Raw genomic sequence first — 21317 nt, 5'->3', positions numbered from 1 at the left:
AGGAAAACTAATAAGTCATAGTTGGGGGGGGGGGCTTGACAAAACTTTGTGCTTGTCGTTTCCCTTCAGCGTGACAACATCGAGAGCAGGAGAACGAGCAGCAGGAGGAATCTCTCTGGTTCTGGACTCCTGTCGGGCCGCACGGACTCGAGTCCACTTCTCTGCCTCCGGTGTCCGTCGGCTTTGACCTGATTGACTCTCTTTTCTCCAGACAGTATTTTTTTCTTAACATCCCGGTTAACGGAATTTTACTGCATCCACCGGCTTTTTTTTTTTTCTTCAGCAAACGACATCACCGATTTCAGGCACGGTGAGATTAAATAAGATTATTCATGAAAGCGGACTGATGTGTTTTCCAGGCTCCTCGCATGTTTACTGCAGGGAAAAGTAGGCCAGCGCGCGCGCGCGCGCGCGTGTGTATGTGTGTGTGCAACGGCTGACTGATCGACCCTCCCTCGTGTCCTCACGTTACACCGTTTCCCTGACATGACACGACTTCACCGGAGGGTGGCGCTTAATTTTTTTCCTTGGTTTTGTTTTTGACCATGCGGGCTTCTGTAGACGGGCCCTAAACATGGCGGCTCGCACAGGCTAACGTGTGGACAAACTGGAGAGAAGCAAAGTCACTCAAGTCCCTCCACAGTCAGCTGCCAACGACGCAGAAACACAGTAAAACGGGATTCGTGTGCCTCGTCAACTGGTAAGAGGAAGTGACGTTGTGCTGTAACTGCGACGTCACGCGTCTGTCTTGTTTTTGTGAGTTAGCTTAATTTATTTCACGGCGTTAGCTAAAGAGGGGGCCGTGGTTATCCGAGGGTAGGCAGACAGTTGAGCTCCTACTCACGACGGCGCCTCCCAGAAACAAAAACAGACGCGTTAATGACGAAGAAGCTTTGTTTTCAAGGAAGTTAAGATGATTTATTGTTCAGAATTCGTCCAGCTGCAGGGAGTCCGGAAGTTAAACGCATTTGTGAGCACGAAAGGTGACCGTGGTCTGTCTTTAATGTCTGTCTGGCACATTTGGAGTGAGCAGCTCACTCACCTCAGACCGACCACCAGTGGGATGGCAGTCTAAAGTTGCAGTTAGTTACAGCGTGGTTGTTGACTGCATTCAGACAAATAGTCTACCTGCCAATCATTTAAGTCGTTCGTCCAGAAAAAAAGCCTCAAATATCAGGATTTGTTGCCTGCCCTTTTTTCTTTTGATGAGTATTTTCACTTTTTGAGGGAAAATAAATGATGAGCCAGTAAACTGTAGGGACCTTTGGCCCTCAGGGGGATGTCGGAATGAAACCTGCATTTATTTAGATTTCTTGGCCCTTTTTCCAGATGGTGTTTCTGTTGCGGCGTGGACGGCGCATGCTTCTGTTGACAACTTGTGCTTGTGTGTACAGCACTTGTGTGTATGGACAGCACCTGTGTGTACGGCAGCTTCCTCTGGTCTCCTGTCACCTGCATCATTCCTGCCCTCCCTCAAGCAAGATCTTCCAGCGGAGTGAAGGCCGGGCTGCTGCTTCTGCCAGCAGGGGACTGAGATCCATGGAGCCCCTAAAAGCCTGTCAGGACCCTGAAGCTTCCACCATCAACCCTTTATCCACAGCAGCCAAATCCTCCCTGGCGGATGCAGGCCTGACCCCCTCTGGCACGCCAGGCGAACAGGGGTCGCCTGCAGGACTGTCACCTGGAGAGACTGTGTTCAAAGAGGGCAAGGCGTCCATCTTGTTCCCCAGTGCTAATGAAGTGTTTTACAACCCAGTCCAGGAGTTTAACAGAGACTTAACGTGAGTGGAACGCCGTCACACACAAGACACCGGCAAAACACGTGCGTCATTTGTTCAGCCAATCAGATTTCCTCCATTAACTCAACTCCCACGGACACTCAAACACGTTGACCTGAACAAGACATACGAATGCCGTTGCTTTTCTAGCGTGCTGTCATCATGGTTAGTCAGCCGTCGCCTAAGTAGCTCTTTTCTCTCTCGACCTCAGGAGAAGCCCAACATGGTGAGACGTAATATGACTCACAACTGAGCAATGAACTGAAAATATGATCGCGAAAAGATCCGTGACGAGATGTTTCATGTGTGAACAAGTACATCCAGAGACCGAAGCCACTGAACTTGGTTTGATCGTCTGCTTTGAATGTCACCCTCCAAACTGCAGTGGTCCTGGACCCGCCCGCATTTGATTGGCGGGACTTTACACCGTAAATATTGAGACATTGCTGGCGTGTTGCTGACGTCTGACTGTTGCTGCATTGTAGAAGTCAATTCCTCACAGCTCTGAAACGGTGGCTGCCAAACGTCACGTTTCAGGGCTCATGAATTCAAAACATCAAAGCGTGCGTAGACTGGAGTTCTTTCTCTTACGGAGCTAAAGAAGCATTTTTAGCCCGTCGTGAACAAATGGCAACAAAATATTCAGGAAATCTAGAAAGTTCTATGAGTCTCAGTAAAATCAGTCGACCGTGGCCATGTGGGGGCGCTGCTCATACCAAACTACTCCGGTAGGTGTTTTTTCAGATACTTTTATAAGAATAATGTGCAGGTCTGGTTGTCTAGCTTCGCTGATGGAGGTGAAAGTCTACAGTCAGCAGGACCAGAGGCTTTCATTCATTCTCCTGGATCATATTTTTGATTCTGTAGCCATATTTTATGCAGCTGGCACGCCGTCTCCTGATTTGACTTGCATGATCGTAGTTGAGATTCACTCGCAGTCCCTCCATCATTCAGCAGACTCCATGAAATGGAGGCAAACCTTGGGAACCTACGAGGATATTTACAACTCCTGGATGACGGCTGCGTGTTGAGTGTCTTGTACTCTTACGTTGCCGATATGTTTTCACCTGAACAACTCCTGTCCTCTTTCCCTCCCCAGATGTGCTGTGATCACAGAGTTTGCTCGAGATGTGCTGGCTCAGCGTGGGGTGAAGGTGCTGGTGCCTGGAGAGACCGAGCGAGTGGTGGTCTCGCTGTCGGAGGAGACAAACGAGGTCGACGTAAAGACAGACAAGAAAAATGGTGCAGAGGAGCCAGATTTAACTGCAACAGTGGGGGAGAAATGCGAGGTACGTAGGCACGCTTTCTTAACGGCTGAGCTGCAGATTTTGAAGGGACAGAACAGCACTTTGGGAAGTTGTTTGTTTGGTTGTCTTTTTTTGTTCTCTGACTGAAGTTTAAGAGACTTTTTGGAGTTTCTTTATCTCATGAAAAAAACTCTCAACCACTCATTAGAATGAGAGTTAGATTGCGTGGTAAGGGTCTGTCTTGGCTGTCAGGCTCTGGTTCCCCGTACGTTTACATTCATGGTTGTTACAAAGGGTGACGTAGTAAACTGAACAAAGTACTCTTGGGTTCTGAATTTCAAGTACAGCTTTGGTTCAAATGTAAGCCAGTTTCGCGAGCACTGGGACGGAGGCTCCTCCCTAGATGGAGGAGTGGTGCTCTGTTCTGGCTCACCCAGGCAGCAAGTTCAGATCCTCTTCCTCCCCGTTCCTGCAGCTTCATGAACGACTCCTTCATGCTTGTTGTAGCGAGGCCTTCGTGTGCTAGAGGCCCTGGCGGCGTCCGGTCTGCGGTCAGTGCGTTTCGCTCTGGAAGTCCCGGGCCTGCAGAGCATCACTGCCAACGACTTCTCAACCAAGGCTGCAGCCCTGATCGCCAGGAACGCCCAGTACAACAAAGTGGACCACCTGCTCCAGGCCAGCTGCAGAGACGCCAGGTACAATCACTGCAGCATCGAGGGGTTGTTTACCGCAGGTCCAGCGCCGGCGTTGTGATTCAACCACTTCATCGATTAGCTGTCCATTTGTTCTTCTCCTCTTAAGTTTAGCCGATGCTTCTCTCATCGTCATTCAGCTTCAGTCTCAGCCTTTGACCTCCTCTGTTCATGGCCGCCTTCCTGCTCCGGCCTCTGCTTTGTTTTCAGCCTCCTGCTTTTTTTTTTTACTTCTTTAGCTTTTTCTCTCTGGCTTTCTCATCCTTTTGTTCTTCAGTCCTCACGTTTTCATTACTGCTTTTGTTAGAAACACCACCTCCTGCACCCCCCCCCCCACCACTGCACCTCAGTGTAACGTGGTTGATATTTAGGTTCTACACATTATTAGATTAAAATGATTCAATCAAAATTAGCATCTCAAAAGGCAATTAGTTGCCAACTATTTGAACGGTTAATTCTTTCAGTGTTGAACATTTGCTGTTTTCAGATATCAGTTTGCTTTTTGTCATTTATGACAGAAAAGGAGAAGTTTTGGAGGAACTAAGAAGCGAATTGAACTTTGGGTTCTGACAAATTGGGATGAGCATTTGTTTTAATGTATTCTTGACATTTCAGACTGAATGATGCATTCAGCTACATGTTAAATCTTCCCATCGCGTCTTCTGACTGAGATCCTGGCAGAACAATAAAATGTCCTTTTGTTGCAGCCCAGTGATATTTGGTGTGGTGAAGGCCAAGTATCTGTTCCTGCAAAAATGCCAAAGGATCATACAACATTTATGAAGCACTTATGATGGGTTTTTTATGACTGTCGGCCATTTTGTTTGCTTGCTGGTCCTTTTTATTACCAGGAGAATACATGAGTGAGATGAAGTTGTATTTATTAATGAGAAACAAGATATTTTCCTTTGGGTGCTTATCTGACAGTGGAGTACCTTTTTATGTGTGCAGCTCTACTTGAATACTGCAGAATCGTAGTAGCATCCTATCAGATACGCGCTGAGATGGGCGTTTATCCCGGGAACGTACTCGGTGAGATGTGGCGTCACTTGTACGCGTATCTTGAAACAACATCAGGCTTTCTGTAAATTAGGTTCACGGTGAAGTGGATTTCCTTGATCTTGTACTTGCAGAGAAGTGCGTTGATCATCAGCCCGAGTAACTGACAACAGACGGCGTGTTTCTGTTGGTGTTTTTAAACTGAAGCGTGGCATCTAACATCTTATCTGGGGTTGCTCCTCCTCCTCTGCTAACATTCTAATAAGTCTCCTCTTGTGTTTTTCTCAGCATGTTGATGTACGAGATGCGAGGGAAGAAGGAGCGCTATGATGTCATCGATCTGGATCCCTACGGTAGCCCCACCTGCTTTTTGGACGCTGCCGTGCAGGCCATCGGCGAGGGAGGTGTGTAGCTCGGACCATCAATTTAAAACTTTCGGGTTTCGACTGTAAATCTTCTTTTGTGGTGTCACCCAGGTTTTCTTCAAAATACTTTTTAAGATCAAATCAGTTTAATAACTCAAAAGGCTGTTGTGCCGTTTCCTCACTCCTCTCTTGTGGTTGACGTTCAGTTCAGCCGGACAGAAGACAAAAGTGTGTTTGGGTGCACTGCCTCACTAAAGTGTGACTCTGTTCCTCAGGTCTGTTGTGTGTAACGTGTACAGACATGGCGGTGCTGGCAGGAAGCAGCGGGGAGACCTGCTACAGCAAATATGGCTCCTTCTCCATCAAAGCCAAATATTGTCATGAGATGGTGAGTTCATCGAACACACACACACACACACACACACACAATAGTGTTTTTCCATATATCTCTGCCTTATCTGCCTTCAGGCTCTTCGTGTCATCCTCCACTCTTTGGACCAGAGGGCCGGGGTGTACCAGCGGTACATCCAGCCCCTGCTGTCTGTCAGTGTTGACTTCTACATTCGGGTCTTTGTGCGCGTCTTCACCGGACAGGCCACTGTTAAAAACTCGGCAAGGTACACACACACACACACACACACACACACACACACACACTCTTGCTTTACTGCTGCTAGATGATGAAAGTTGAATGATTCTCAAACTGGGTCATGGCAGCAACAAATGATAGAAATAATAGCAGTGGCAGAAGTTTGTGAGATAAAAGAGAAAAGTAAATGGGAAAATAATCCGAACCTAAAAAATGAAGGAAGATTATTTTGATGAGTGAGAGGAAAAATAAGAATGTTGAGGGGCATGCAGGATCTAGTGCTATCTAGTGGTTATTGTGGAGATGGCAGCCTGTCACCTCAAAGAACTCCAACAGGAAGGAGGAGGGTCATTCCAGTGTGATACAGTTTCTCAAGTCCGTGACCACCGTATGGACCCGCCCTCTCCTTCATGACGTAACCTCGTGGCTGCTGTTGTACTTCTGTGAAAAATCAGAGTGTCTGAATGTAACGAGACTTTTCCTCTGTTACAGCAAACAGGCTCTGGTCTACAGCTGTGTTGGCTGTGGATCGTTCCATTTGCAAAAAATGGGGAGGAGAACAAACAACGGGAAACAGTAAGATAAACACGCTGCTCAGCTTCATCTTCCTTTTCTTCTTGTGAGATGAAACTCTTCAACCTCTTGAGATGTCAGATCTGAATATTCCAATGATGGTCCAGGATTTGGTTTAGTTTCCTCCCAATTCATAGGAACACCCCCCCTTCCTTTTTTAAAGAAATGTACTTATTGTTCATCCCCCTCAGAGCCAGACAGGAAGATGGAATAGAGACCCTTCTCACCTGCTACTGCATGCACAGAGACCAGCTAACAGCTAGTTAGCTTAGCAGAGTGAATGGTCGTGGGTGGGCAGGTTAGCATACCTCTGTCGAAGTCTGGTAGATATCAGTTCTTCATAAAATGAAGTTGTGGCAGCCGAGAGTCTGAGTGTGTGGTGATGAGGACTCTGATGTGATTCCAGTATGAAATATTCTGCAGCCACTGGACCGCCAGTGGGACCGGAGTGTGACCACTGTGGACAGAGACACCAGGTGATTGTCTTTCTACAGTTGTCAGGACCGTGACTTGGTCCTGGAGATGTTCATGTTGCACTGGTGGGATTCTACCAGGTGGAGCATGTTTGCTAGCTCCATCAAACTCATGTTACATCCAGGAAAGTCTTTCTTCTTCACTGCTCTGATGTAGTAGTTGCCGGTGCCACAGCACACATCCTGTTCAGGCTGCTGTTTCAGGGCAGTGAAGAAGAATTGATTTCCTGTGTGTAGTACATGGTGTAGCAATGGGAACGCTTGCTACCTTAACTCTTACAAACAAACAAGTCTTAACCCTCAGGCAGCATTCAGGCATGAAGAGGAACTCCCAAATGTCCTCGCAACACACAAACGGCCTCGCCGCGGTATCTCACACCTCAGAGATGGAAGTGTGTGCACATTTGTGTATTTGCAGTGTTCGTAGACGCACACTCACAGACCTCTGTTACAGCTGATGATGCCACTTCACTGCGTTTACTTTTTAAACCCAACTCATTGTTTTTGTGACAGAAACACGGTCCAGTTGGTCCTTGGCTGACTTTTGTACCCGTCCTCTCTCTAGCTGGGGGGTCCCATCTGGGCGGAGCCCATCCACGACTTTGACTTCGTCCAGAGGGTTTTGTATTCAGCTTCAGGAAACCCCTCACGGTTTGGGACATCCAAACGCATCGAGGGAGTGCTCAGCATGGTGACGGAGGTATGACCTCATCATGTTCTATCTAATGATCGGGTTCTACTAAGCCCGGCCTAAAGCGGCGGTCTGACTCCCCTGCTGTGTTGTGTGTGCCAGGAGCTGGAGGACGTGCCTCTTTATTACACCGTGGACAGTCTGAGCAACACCATACACTGCAACACTCCCTCCATGCTCCAGTTTAGGTGAATAAACGCCTTCACACCGACGCCGTTTCCTTTGATGTGATTTTAGAGAGCAGGAATATTTGTCCGGCAGTGTTGGTTTCCAGGACCCGACCGGGTGGACTTGTGATTGAAGTCGTCCCGTGTAGCTGCATTGTTGTTCAGGGGAAATGTTCCCTCACTGTCTGCAGGTCTGCTCTCCTCCACGCCGGCCACCGGGTTTCTCTCTCTCACGCCTGTAAGAACACCATCAAGACGGATGCTCCTCCTGCAGTTCTCTGGGACATCATGCGCTGCTGGGTAAAGCTGCATGATTCTTTCTCCGACTCGTCTCCCCTCCCTGCTCCCTCTGCTCAGATTAGAGAGACGAGCTGCTGCTCCAGCCTCATTCTTAGTTTAAGGTGACACACGGCAGCCGGAGCTCAGTTGGGAGATTTCAGGTTCTGACTTCACAAAATACACAATGAATGGTTTCTTTTGGTCATCATGGCCACCGTCTGTTGACTGTATGATCAAACTTCCCTGCTGCAGGAGAAGACCAACCCTGTGAAGCGGGAGAAGCTGTCGGAGACAAGCCCCGCCTTCAAGATCCTGTCCACCGAGCCCAGGTGAGCTCCTCAGCAGGTCCACGATGGGAGCTGAGAGGCAAAACTCTGCTGTTTTTCTGTGCTGAGTGAAACCATCGCAGGACAGTCTGGTGAATGTGTGTGTGTGTGTGTGTGTGTGTGCTTGCGTGCGCGCGCAGCTTGGAGGCTTGTTTCACTGTGAGGGAGGACGCCAACCCTCAGTCCCGTAAACACCATCTGAAACGGTTCCAGTTGAATCCTCAGGCCTTCTGGGGACCCAAAGCTCGTGCAAAGACAGGGTAAGAAACACACTCACTCACACACACACACATTAAAAAACAAGACTTGTGTTTATGGAGCCCCCAGATTCAAAAGTTTAATAAAGCTGATGTGGAAAACTTGTTTCTGTTTAATTACAAGTCCAAATATATCAATGAAGTATAAAATGTTTTCATAAAATCTTGCTAGAAATATAGTTAATGTTTTAATTTCATTATTTGAATAAAAATCAGATAAAATTGTGTACAGATATTCTTTTTTGACTAGGTGTGATTCGTATTTACATTATTTATTAATGTTTAGAAACCAGTGGCTGCTCTTGACATTTTTTGAGTAAACCTGTGATCAGATGGACTGGAAGATGATTTTTATTGCGCGTCCATGAATGTCCTTCCTCTCCTCCAGAGGCGGGATCTCTTGTAATCTACAGGACAAGAGGAAGAAGTGCCAGAACAAGAGGAAGAACCAGATCACGGATTCTTCTCAGCTAAAAAACTTTCCCTGCAAGAAGTTCAAGCAGGTTAGTTCACCACAGACAGGAAACACACCTGCAGGGATGAGGAGTCCAGCAGGAAGTGGTCATCTCCTGGTCCCCCGCCCCAACAGGAAGTGGTCATCTCCTGGCTCCTCCCCCAGCAGCCAATAGGATCGCTCCATGTGATTGTGGTGATTGAATCAGTAAATCAGCTCTGGTGAACAAAAGTTGATCTTCCAGGTTCAGTTCATCAAGATCATCTTCACTAATGAACCCTCTGATGATGCTGGAAGCCTGGATGCTACGTTAGCAGTGCTAAGCTAACGATAGCCTAGGAAGGAGCTACATTGGGGTCACATGACTTCAAGGTCACCACAACTTGATTAGGGCTCGTTCAGGTTAAACTCAACCAGCTGATGTACCTGTAGCTGTTCTCACACTTGCTCTGATCACGAATGAAGCGGTTCTGTGTGTTCCAGGGTTCCTGCACGCACGGAGACCAATGCTGCTACTCCCACGAGCCGGATCAGGCACACCAAGACAAAATGGAATGAATTTTGTCGTCTTCTCATTTAGTGTTTTGTTTTGTTGTTGTTTTCAAGGGTATATTTGATTCCCTGCAGTCAGTCTGTCGGCTGGATGTCCTGTAACAGCCTGCGAGGCTTTTGTTTTAGCTTCTTTTAATTTGACCGCTGTTACAGTCCAATTAAATCCTGCCCTAATGTTGAAATACCTTGTTGTGATGCTTATCGTGCAACTGGAGAGGACGGAACTGGGTGGTGACGGATGAGTAGAACCGTACTTCCTCCTGCTGGACTGAAGCTGTAGTGAAGAAGCTGCTTTGGTGCAACATCTGTTTCGTAACATGAACAGGCAAGTGACACAAACAACAATGATAAACTTTAATGTCAACAGCTTGATGATCAGTACAAAATCATTGAAGTATATTTACACATTCTTGCAGTCATCAAAAGTTCCAGGGTGAAGTGTAGTTGGCACAAGCCGGTCAAGAGACACTTGTTTGAAACTCCACACGCAGGGAAAAAGTGGCAGGAAATCTGAGTGTCATCCACGTCAGTTTTAACACCGCGTGGACGTCTGATGTAGGGGCGAGCAGCCACACAGAGTAAATCAACTCTCCTGTCCAGTTGTGTCGTACTGCAATAGTTCGATCAAGGTTGGCTGATAAATTGGTGCGTTTCCACGGAGAACCACATTCCCAGCAGGCGAAGGCGTTGTGATTGTTCTGACCAAGCACCAGCGAGAGGCCAGGAGGGCTGGTTGAAGCTGCATCCCAGAGTCAGGCGGCGCGCAGCGGCGTGAGGACGACTCTGAGCAGAAAGGTTCGGATGTCCATTGGCCTCAAGGTGACTTCCCACGGCGAGGGGTCTTGGAACCTCTTGGGCAGGGGCTGGTCATCTGGGGAACAGGCACGTTTATAAGACATTTATGACCTCATAAAAAAACCCAGGGTTAACCAGTCAGGGACAGCACATCAAATGTTAAGTCAACACATCCAGGGCTCGCTATGACCTCCATCAGTCCTGGCAGGTGTTGAACGTTGGAATTATAATTCCATACTCACGTTTCTCAGTGTTTAGTCAGAGAGTGAAGTTACAGGTGTTCTGTACCTGTCTGGGCTGTCCAGTCAAAACGCCTCATTTCATCTTTCCACTGATTGGCTGACAGGTTCAGTTCAGACACGCCCAGCACCTCCAGCGTGGAGAACAGCTTCTGCAGTCCAGGGCAAAGAACAGCTTAGAAGTGTGTTTGTGCATGAGAAGGACTTTACTTTTACCTCTCAGGTAAATGAATGTTTGTATGTTTAATTTTTCCTCTAAATGTTTGAACCAGTTTCAAATGACTAATTAACCAAATAATGACAAACGGATTTTCAAGCTTATAATGATGCATTAATCTAATCAGTTAAATGATTCTGAATTAATTTTTGTAGTAATACTTTGAGTCTGTGGGGGTGAAGTGTTGGTACATCTGACCTGCAGGTTGATGGTGACGGGTTGTGAGTTCAGTTTACTCTCCCAGCTCTGGAACTGGTGCTCCAGTCTCAGCAGGACCGAGTCTTTGTCCCACTGAGTCAGTGTCAGCAGGTGGACAGCAGGGGGCAGCGCAGCCTGAAGCCCAGAGAACTGCAGACAGACACAAGTCTGCTTATCGAGGACCGTTGACACATAAAAGAAAATCCTTTTCAAGTGAACTCATTGCCTGTTTCCTGTGTATCTGTGACCCAAAGGTGCTGCAGCCTGTCAGTTCAGCTCTTAGCAACACTTCCTGAGTGAGTGTGGACATGCGTGTCGTGATTTTTTTAAAAAACTGACGTATGAGTCAACAACACTTTGATCAAACCGACCTGACGAGGACCCGTGTGGATCGAAGCTCTGAGGTCAGTCCTGTGTGTCAGAGGTCCTAATTTTTCTGACTGCTTTGAATGGAAGACTTAGGAGATTTCCAGAGCCTCCATATCTGAGGAATTCCGTTGCCTAGAGCTGCAATCTTGGGCCAGATGACACAGGCTCTGCTGCTCTCTCACCTCCAGCCGAGTGTCCGGCGGCGGGTCTCCGTCAGCAAATGACAGCAGGGGCTGCAGGACCACCTCCTGAGCCAGGGGGCGGTGTGTGTCTGCTGCGCTGCCTGGGGGGTCCAGAGACAGCAAGAGGTGGCCACGGACCACCAGCCCATCGGGGAATATGTGAGAGGTCTCGTTGAGGGGCTCGCCAACACCACGAACGTCATCATAGAGCAGCCGGCGGTGGAGCTGTGGGGGAGGGGGGCACAGAGGGTGAGGTTACAGGTGTGAGAGTCGGCCTGGTTGATGATGGAGGACGTGTGTGTCTGACCATGATCTCCAGAGAACCGTTTTGGATACTGCCTCCACCTTGAGAACGATCGGTCACCACGGTGAGCTGGTCCACGTCATCCTGACACACACACACACACGTTTGAGCCACTCCTGGAGTTTTTAGGCGCAACAGAGAGGTACCAGAGCTGAACGATGGTCAATGTTCACTTTAGTGGATTCATTTGATTGAACACCTGAATTGAGCTCACGGCAAACATTTGAGTCCAAACAAAATACAAAAAACAAAGAAAACGAGTCACAAATTATTCAATTTAACAAATTTGTTGGGGCTCCAACATCGTGTGAGTGTGAGTGAGGTCACTCCTCCACAACGGGGTTTCTAGCTACGCACCTTGATGAAAGCCCGTGAGTTGATGGGGTAGTAGTTCCCGGCGATGGGCTCCGACTGCTTCAGGTGCCAAGTGGGACGGAAGTCTTTCCTGTGAGAAACAACAAACACCAGATGTCTGTTTCCTTGTGCGCGATGTCGACTCGCCGACACGGACTGGTGCCGGTGCCGGCGTGTGTGTGGATCCAGTGACGTACCTTCGCTGCAACACTTCTCTGCCATTAGAGTCTGTGTAGAAGATTTCTGAGGATTTGATGTCTGTGTCCAAACGAGTGATCACCTCCTTCCCAAGGTCGTCACTGGGAGACACGACGCCAATGTTCAGGTGTCATCCGACAACATTCTCTCTCTGTACATGGGACAACATGGCGCCAGAGCTCTTCTCTACTCACTCTATGGGGATCGGCCCCACCGTCCACTCCAGCTCCAGAGCTCGGCTGTCGCTGTAGAGGCGAACCACCTGAGACACCCAGGGGGCGAACCACTGCCTCACCTCCTGCACCACTGGTGTCTGACAGGTAAAAAAAACACATTTTTCTTGTATGACTCTGTTTTTGCCATCAGACGACCACAACTTTGCAGTGATCCTTCATCAAACCCAACAGGCGATGTCCAGTTTGTGGGACTTCAAAATAAAAAACAAACAAACCCGTGAATACAATATTTTTTTTTTTTTTTTACCTGAACACACTCTGTCTCGGCCGTCCTGCTGATCAGAAACGGCGTGGAGGAGTTGGGTCTGAAGATGTAAGCTCCTGATGGCTGGTTGCTCTCAGCGTTGTTACCGGCACTGGCGTTGTACCTTTGACATGGACACGTTAAATACAGACAAATATTTCAGGGCTGCATTCTGACAGAGAAACACTCACCAGTAGAAGTTCTGAGTGAGTTTGATGGTCTGTTTGGTCTCTAAGTTGCTGAAGCTGCTCAGGAGGCCAGTGTCTGGGTCAAAGGTCACTCGCAGGTACTGCAGCACAGAGAAACGCAAACACAACACGACAAATGTCCGTGTATTGTGTTCCAGTTGTGTTTTTGAATGTAGGCTTGTAAGTGTGTGTGAGCACCTTGTTCTGGATGGCTGTGGCTGTGCGAGGCTGCATGAACGCTGCTGTAGGCCCACCCTGAAGCAGGGACACTGAGTACGTGCTGTAACCCAGAGGAGGAGCCTGCACCTGGAAGACCAGCTCACGGACAGCGAAGCCCTGGTTCCGCCTCACCGCCTGAGTGGCTCTGGACACAGGAAGTACCTGAAGTGACACGGAAAACTGATGTCAGAGCAGCAGCGAAGGTTTGAATGAACACTAACCTGATTAACACCTGAACCAAAACCTCAGAAAAGATGTTCTACTGCATTAGGACCAGACTTTAGTTCTGGTAGCCTACCCCCCCCCCCCCCACACACACACACACACACACACACACACACACACACACACACACACACACACACACTGACCTCACAGTCCACAGGTTTCCCATTAGCATCAGTTACGCTGTATGCTGATCCATTGACCGGCAGCCTGACGGGCCTCGTGATGGGCCGGGCCAGAGGGTTGAAGACGCTGACGGAGAACTTTGAGAGGAAGAAAGAGGCAGGATGAAGTGATGACACGACAAGAGAATCAGCATCTTCCTCTGAAACAGCTATTTGTGTGTATGTGTGCATACACTGTGTGTCTGTAACACAGTGTATGCATTTGTGAATCTATCAGGCTCCTTCATCCCTGACAGAGCTCCTAGTCCCCTATGATCCAGCTAGAACCCTTCGCTCCCAGGATGCAGGGTTCCTGCTGGTTCCTAGAGTTCTAACAGTAGAATGGAGCCAGAGCCTTCAGCTATCAGGCTCCCCTCCTGTGGAACTGTCTCCCAGTTTCAGTCCAGGACCCAGACCCCCTCTCTAGGTTTAAGAGCAGACTTAAGACCTCCTTGTTGATCAGGCTTATAGTCAGGACTGCTTAGGCTGGCCCTTAGATCTGCTGCAGGCTCAGACTGCTGGGATCTCCCATGATGCACTGGGCTTCTCTCTCCTCCTGTCCTCATACGTGTTACTAACTCCTCTTCTTCTCCCCTCATCCCAGATCCAGGTGCTGCTGGAGGAGGCTCCAGACCTGAAGAGGCTCCAGCTGCCACCCGTAGCTCCACCTGCTCACGTCCCCGTCTGTCCATCAGTCTCTCCTACTTTCTGTCTCTCTTTATCTCTCTCTCCTTCTGTCTCTCTGTCTTCCTCTATTCTCTGTCTTTGTCTCTGTCCATCAGTCTCTCCTCCTTTCTCTCTCTCTTTATCTCTGTCCCTCTCTTTCCTTCTGTCTCTCTGTCTTCCTCCATTCTCTGTCTTTGTCTCTGTCCATCAGTCTCTCCTCCTTTCTCTCTCTCTTTATCTCTGTCCCTCTCTTTCCTTGTGTCTCCCTGTCTTCCTCCATTCTCTGTCTTTGTCTCTGTCCATCAGTCTCTCCTCCTTTCTCTCTCTCTTTATCTCTGTCCCTCTCTCTCCTCCTGTCTCTCTGTCCTCCTCCATTCTCTGTCTTTGTCTCTGTCCATCAGTCTCTCCTCCTTTCTCTCTCTCTTTATCTCTGTCCCTCTCTTTCCTTCTGTCTCTCTGTCTTCCTCCATTCTCTGTCTTTGTCTCTGTCCTGCTCTCCTGCTCTCTCTCCGTCCCCACTGATCCTGGATCTGCTCCACCTTCCTGCTGGTAAAGGAAGGTTCTGGTGGCTGCTGTTGCAGGATGTGCTGCTGATGGAGAATTGTTGGGTGGAGGTTCATTGAAGGAGGGAGGTGCTGGACCTGCTCTACTTGGACAGAGTCAGGACAGAACTTTGGTTGGGGTTTGGTGCGATATATAAATAAATTGACTTGACATATTTATGTATGTATGTACGTCTATGTATGTGTGTGTGGATATGAGTCTGTATATGTATGCATGTAAATTTGCAGATGGAAAATGGTTGGGTGTGCATTCATTGAAGAAGTGTGGTACGAGACCTGCTCTACTTGTGAAGTGTCATGGGATAAATTTTGTTGTGATTTGACACCAAACAAATAAACTGGACTTGTCGTGTGTGTTTGTATGAGTATGTATGTGGGTATGTTTAGATGTATATATGTTTATGTATATAAATGTATGTGTATGTTTAGATGTATATATGTTTGCGTGTGTGTATATAAATGTATTTATGTGCATGTTTGTATGTATATGTGTGACTATATTTAGGTGTGTATGTATGCTTGTTTATATGCACATCTGCATGTATGTATATATTTGAAAATGTGTGTGTGTCTGTGTATAAAAGTATGTGTGTGTATGTAAGTATGTATGTATTTATATATTTGAAAATTATGTGTATATACATGTCTGTGTGTATGTATGTATATATGTATGTACGTCTGAATGTGTATGAGTATGTATATTTGTATGTATGTATATATATATGTGTCGATGTGAGGGCAGAGGATGTTATGCCAAGTAAAACCCTTTGAGACAAACTGGCTCTGAAAATAAAATTGCCTTGCCTTACAAATGTATGCATGTATATATACACATTTATGCATGTATGTATATGTATGTGTGTATAAATGTATGTATGTGTATGTCTGAATGTGTATGAGTATGTATATATGTATGTATAAATGTGTGTATGTATGTATTTGTATGAGTATTTATGTGTATGAATGTGTCTATGTGTGTATAAATGTATGCATGTATGTATGTGTGTACATATGTGTGTTTGTATGTAAGTATGTTTGCGTGAATGTGTGTTTGTAAGTATGTATGTGTACGTATGCATGTGTGTATGTATCTTTGTGTGTGTATATATATATATATATATATATATATATATGTATGTATGAGTGTATGTAATTATGTTTGAATGTGTGTACATATGTATGTTTTTATGGATGTATGTGTCTGTATTAATGTGTGTATGTGTATATGTATGTATACGTGTATGTATATGTATGCATGTGTGTATGTATAGATGTATGTGTGAAGGTGTGTAGGTATGTATGTGTATGAGCACATATGTATATATATGTGTGTATATATATACATATATATGCATATATACATATGCATATATACATATGCATATATACATATACATATGTGCTCAAACACATATGTAGGCATGTGTGTATGTATGTATGTATGGCTGTATTAAAGTATGTATGTATTTCAGTATTTACATGTGTATGTATATATGTAAGTATGTATGCATGAGTCTATATATATATATTAATGTGTGTATGTATGTATTTGTATGAGTGTATATATGTATGTATGAATGTGTCTGTGTGTATGAATGTATGCATGTATGTATACATGTGTGTACATATGAGTGTATGTATGTATGTTTGCATGAATGTGTGTTTGTAAGTGTATGTATGTGTGTACGTATGCATGCATGTGTGTATGTATCTTTGTGTGTGTATATATATATATATATATATATATATATATATATATATATATATATATATATATATATGTGTATATGTATGTATGTATGTATGAGTGTATGTAATTATGTTTGTATGTGTGTATGTATGCATGCATGTGTACATACGTATGCATGCATGTGTACATATGTAAGTATGTATGTGTATCTGGATGTGTGTACATATGTATGTTTTTATGGATGTATGTGTCTATTAATGTGTGTATGTTTATATGTATGTATACGTGTATATATGTGTATATGTATATGTATGCATGTGTGTATGCATGTAAGTATGTATAGATGTATGTGTGAAGGTGTGTAGGTATGTATGTTTGATATATATATATATATATGTGTGTGTATGAACACATGTATATATATGCATGCATGTACATATGTGTATGTATATATGTATGTGTTTTAAAGTATGTATCTGTATATATGTATGTATGTGTGTACATATGTATGTATGTCTGTATTAATGTGTGTATGAATGTATGTATATATTTCAGTATTTACGTGTGTATGTATACATGTAAGTATGTATGCATGAGTCTATATATATATTAATGTGTGCATGCATGTGTGTATGTATGTATACGTGTTTATGTATGAATGTATGTATGTATGTGTTTATGTTCATGTGTGTGTGTGTGTGTGTGTATATATATATATATATATATATATATATATATATATATATATATATATATATATACACACACACACACACACACACACACACACACACACACACACACACACAGTATGTGTGTGTATGTATGAATGTGTGTGAATGTAAGTGTGTATGTATATGCGTCTGTATATGTGTGTATGCATATACATACACACATGTATCAATGTGTGTATGTATATGCATGATTGTATGTATGTATATATGTGTGTGAACATATGTACATATGTATGTATGTGTATATGGAAGTGCGTATATATATGTGTCTATGTATGTATGTGTATAACTGTATGTATGTTTGATACCTTGTTGCTGGACTCTGTGAGAGGACACACGCTGATGTTGAGGTTGTCACAGTAGAACCGTTCAGCTGATGAGCCGCTGATGGCCGCCAGACTGTTACTGACGAGAACCTGGAGGGGACACACACACACGGGGACACACACACACACACACACACACACACCTTTGATCAAACAACACACCTCAAAACTTAGCAAGTCATGTACGACCCATCAGGCAAGACAACATGTGAAGTACCTGACAGTGCTGCCAGCCATTGGCGAGCCTCCTGGCGTAGTCGTTGGCAACGTGCTGCTTCTCAGTTCCTGACACTGCATCGTGGTGCTGAGCCACCGCCATGGCTTTCTCTGGCAAACACACCGCCGTCAGAGAGGAAACCGTCAGGTTTATGGTCATATTTACAAGCAAAGCCGAGATTTCAAGAAAGCAGGTGTTGTTCTTAGATGCTCTGGAGCAGCGCAGGTCTTACTCATGGTCTGACTGTCTCCCTCCCCGAAGGGTCCCTTCCTGGACAGTGGCCCACCGAGCACCTCCAGCTGGTTACACGCCTGTGCAGAAACAAACCGCTGTTCACGTCTGCAGACCTCTCTGATATTATTGGTCCTGGATGTGGACTGCTGACACTTTCACCAGCATTTTTACGTCGGGAGAATGCCGGCGCTGCGTTCAGGTTCAGAGGAGGTTCCGTCAACTGCAAGACTTTGAACACAGTGACAGACTGTTTCAAAGCTCAGAGTACCTGCAGGTTGCTGTTGCTGAGCCGCTCGTAGCGCTTTAGCGCCGGTCTGCTGGTGAAGTAGCCGGTCCAGAAATCATGAGAGTCGTCTGCATAGGGGAAGAAATCATCCGTCTTCAAAGCCCTGAGAAAATACAATCAAAGTTACTCGCCGCCACTCTGGATTCTTCTTTGTTCGCTTGGTTCAGGTTCTGGGTACCAGGTGAGGTTGGCCCTGTGAAGCTCCTGCAGGTAACAGGAAGGCGTCGAGTAAAGCACATTGACCGAGCTGCCGTTGGCCTGCTGCGCGTTGACATAGTGGATCAGCTTGTCCAGGTTCTTGTACCACAGGTTGGCGTTCTCGTACTGGAAGTCTGAGCCCATGGTCATGATGATGTGTTTGGTCTTGTACACCAGCGCCTGAGAGAGGAAGAGGAGGATTGATGAAGTCACGAAGCACATGAGCACAACCTCATACCCAGCTCGTCCCAGTTGACTCGCTTGTTGTCAGCGTCACCGACAGTCTCAGGAAACGGCCACACCTGACGTGGCATTTACAGCACTATATGTTTGCTTTGTGTGTGCGCGTGTGTGTGTGTGTGCGCGTGTGTGTCAGTCTAACCTGACTGTGTGCAATATTGAGGAACCGCTTCACGACATCATCCACGTTGTAGTCCTCCAGGTCTGGGTCGTCTCTGATTGGCGGATCGTCACACAGCTGGTCCCAGCAGAAGCCCTCAGGGGGGTTGTACCCATTCGGAAGGATCCCTGTTGGTAGAAGACCAGGTCAGGAGGTTAGTCTTTCACCTGTACTCACACCTGGGAAGCAGGTAGGTGAGCCATTGGATGAAGAGGCTCCGTAGGAGTGTCTGTCACCGGTGAAGAGGTCGGCCATCGGGGGGGTGAGGCTGTCCGAGGCCCTCCACAGAAGCTCTTGCTCTTTATCCATCATCCTACGGCCGCGGTCCTGGTAGTCCACACGACCAAAGAAGAAGCCGTCGTATCCCATCTGGAACAGAACCCACAGGTGAAGCAGGCTTTTCTGACACAGCTCTCACTCAGCTGGATCATCTGCATTTCCAAGTGATGCTCATTTTTACAGCAGTGAGAAAAAAAATACATAAGAAAATGCTCCCAAATGGAGGCTTCACCTGCGCAAACATGGAGGCGTGTTCACGGGCGTGGCCAAACGGATCGATGTGCCAGGCGACCCGCGGACGACCACAAGGCCCAAAAGTCTCGTTAAGGAACGTCAGGCCCATGGTCATCTGGTCAATAACGGCGCTGTAGTGGGTGGTGGCCTCGTCACTCATGCACCAGCCGCCGTTCACAAACTCCAGACGACCTGGGGGTGGGGGTGGGGGGCACAGGTGTCACACCAGGTGTAATGAATCGGTGGTGTTGATGGGGGCTCTGACTGGAGCACCTTGGTTGACCAGCTGTTTGACGGTCTGCTGCATGCTGGAGCTCTGCTGTCTCCACCAGCGGTAGAAGAAGGCCGTCTCCACGTAGATGAACCTCCGGTCTGGGTTCTTCAACAGCTGATCCACCACCGAGTCCAGGATGTACTGCACGCCGGCGTGCTGGATGTCGTTACGGTCTACGCACACACAGTCATACATCTTCCTTTCAAGGACACGCCAACTTTTTGTGAGAGACTCTTATTATCTGTGATAGAGACCTTTGTCTATGGAGCTGAGGCTCAGGCTAGTTAGCTTAGCACAGTGACTGATGGTGGGTGGGAAGTGTTAGCATCAGCTAGCTCAGGTCCAGGCCAGTTAGCTTAGCACAGTGACTGATGGTGGGTGGGAAGTGTTAGCATCAGCTAGCTCAGGTCCAGGATGCTGGTGTGTCCAGCAGGAATCCTCCTCCTCCCCACGATCAGTAGCAGCAGTCGCTCTTCTAGTCCTCAACAGTTTGTCGTGTGGCTGAATTTATAGCTGTGTGACATCACTCAGTCCCAAACAAAGTTCTGACCATGTGACCGGTTCTAAAACTACAGTGTTTCTATATCTTTAATTATTTCATATCAAATGCTGCACACAACCCTCGTGATGTTAATGCGGACAAAGACGGTTTTGGAGAAAAGGGTGTTTGGTGGCTATGCTAACACTTCCCACCCACCACCACTCATTGTGCTAAGCTAACTAGCCTGGCCCTGAGCTAGCAGTCACTGCCACAGTCAGGTCTTATGACTGAACCTTGAGTTGAACAACAGCCGGCGGAGAGGAGGAGATGCAGGTACAGGACCATAAAGGTCACAAGCTCGTCACTCGGTGGCAGTAAAACTGTAAAAGTGTTTTTGTTGTCCTGCGTTGAGCTCCTGAGAGACGCAGAGGCGGTTTCACCGCCAGACTGACCTCCGTAGAAGTACTGGTCCACAGTCTTGAGCCAGCCGACATCGTCGTGTGTGTGAGGGACCAGGTGGACATTCAGCATGTTGGGCTTAGTAGCGTGACATGACTACACACACACACACACACACACACACACACACACACACACACACACACACACACACACACACCAGCTAGTTTTTGAGTGAGTCTAGTAACAGTCAGCACCCAGGACGTGGACCTACACTCAAGTCATTAAATAATAATAATAATAATAATAATAATACACATGACACCAATAAAATTGTGGTAATTCAATAAAATATGGAAACCTGCTGATCAGCTGTAAAACACTGAGCAATGAGGGAAACCATTGACTCCAGTTTAACTCATAAAACCATCAACATTCCCAGCACCTCGTAATTGTTCACTGGTTTGAAATCCTGTCTAAAATCACATGATGAAACGATAAAGAAACTAACAACTGCTGACCAACTTCTACCTGCCACCGGTTGATTGTCACGGTTCTTCTTCGCAGTTTTTCTCCGTGTGAGTTCTTATTGTTGTTCTTTCACGTCGAGACTGACCTGGTAGCCGCAGCTCGGGGCCCGCGGGGACGCCTGGCTGAGGGGGACACCGACGACCCGCCGGGGGAGGAGGAGAAGGAGAAGAGCGACGGCTAGCAGCTGAGACCCTGCCGCCATGTCGGAAAACACACTTCAAATCACATGAC

The 21317-nt window shown here is 46.7% G+C and overlaps 2 protein-coding genes across 5 annotated transcripts; one reads left to right on the top strand and one right to left on the bottom strand.

The window, feature by feature from the left end:
• The first annotated feature begins 60 nt into the window (after window positions 1-60).
• Window positions 61-11466, top strand: trmt1 (tRNA methyltransferase 1). 4 transcript variants are annotated; one of them, XM_086212323.1, is made up of 17 exons: window positions 61-310; window positions 562-700; window positions 1330-1781; window positions 2878-3067; window positions 3533-3720; window positions 5005-5120; window positions 5357-5469; window positions 5550-5698; window positions 6163-6246; window positions 6650-6719; window positions 7282-7416; window positions 7510-7595; window positions 7766-7874; window positions 8106-8182; window positions 8320-8439; window positions 8825-8939; window positions 9374-11466. In XM_086212323.1, the coding sequence occupies exons 3-17, from the start codon at window positions 1330-1332 to the stop codon at window positions 9446-9448; spliced, it is 2079 nt and encodes a 692-aa protein (XP_086068449.1). In that variant the 5' UTR covers window positions 61-310; window positions 562-700; the 3' UTR covers window positions 9449-11466. The 4 variants fall into 4 exon arrangements, with proteins under 4 accessions (XP_086068449.1, XP_086068451.1, XP_086068448.1 ...); XM_086212325.1 differs by having other exon boundaries at window positions 61-700; window positions 1395-1781; XM_086212322.1 differs by having other exon boundaries at window positions 61-700.
• On the bottom strand, window positions 9783-21307 carry man2b1 (mannosidase, alpha, class 2B, member 1). Its single transcript, XM_086212321.1, has 23 exons — window positions 21172-21307; window positions 20609-20711; window positions 19675-19848; window positions 19400-19593; window positions 19125-19257; window positions 18871-19016; window positions 18469-18668; window positions 18273-18393; window positions 18003-18081; window positions 17771-17880; window positions 17536-17643; window positions 13557-13673; window positions 13165-13347; window positions 12970-13067; window positions 12782-12902; window positions 12493-12611; window positions 12298-12399; window positions 12104-12191; window positions 11750-11830; window positions 11443-11667; window positions 10892-11041; window positions 10526-10628; window positions 9783-10313 (listed from the first exon to the last, which is right to left on the bottom strand). Exons 1-23 carry the CDS (start codon window positions 21286-21288, stop codon window positions 10195-10197), a joined length of 2991 nt encoding a protein of 996 aa, XP_086068447.1. The 5' UTR covers window positions 21289-21307; the 3' UTR covers window positions 9783-10194.
• Window positions 21308-21317: the final 10 nt, after the last annotated feature.

This window comes from Aulostomus chinensis, chromosome 8 (assembly GCF_037954235.1).
Source record: "Aulostomus chinensis isolate RoL2024-O1b breed Wild chromosome 8, RoL_Achi_v1.0, whole genome shotgun sequence".
Lineage (NCBI taxonomy): Eukaryota > Metazoa > Chordata > Actinopteri > Syngnathiformes > Aulostomidae > Aulostomus > Aulostomus chinensis.
This window is presented reverse-complemented; position numbering and strand designations above follow the sequence as displayed.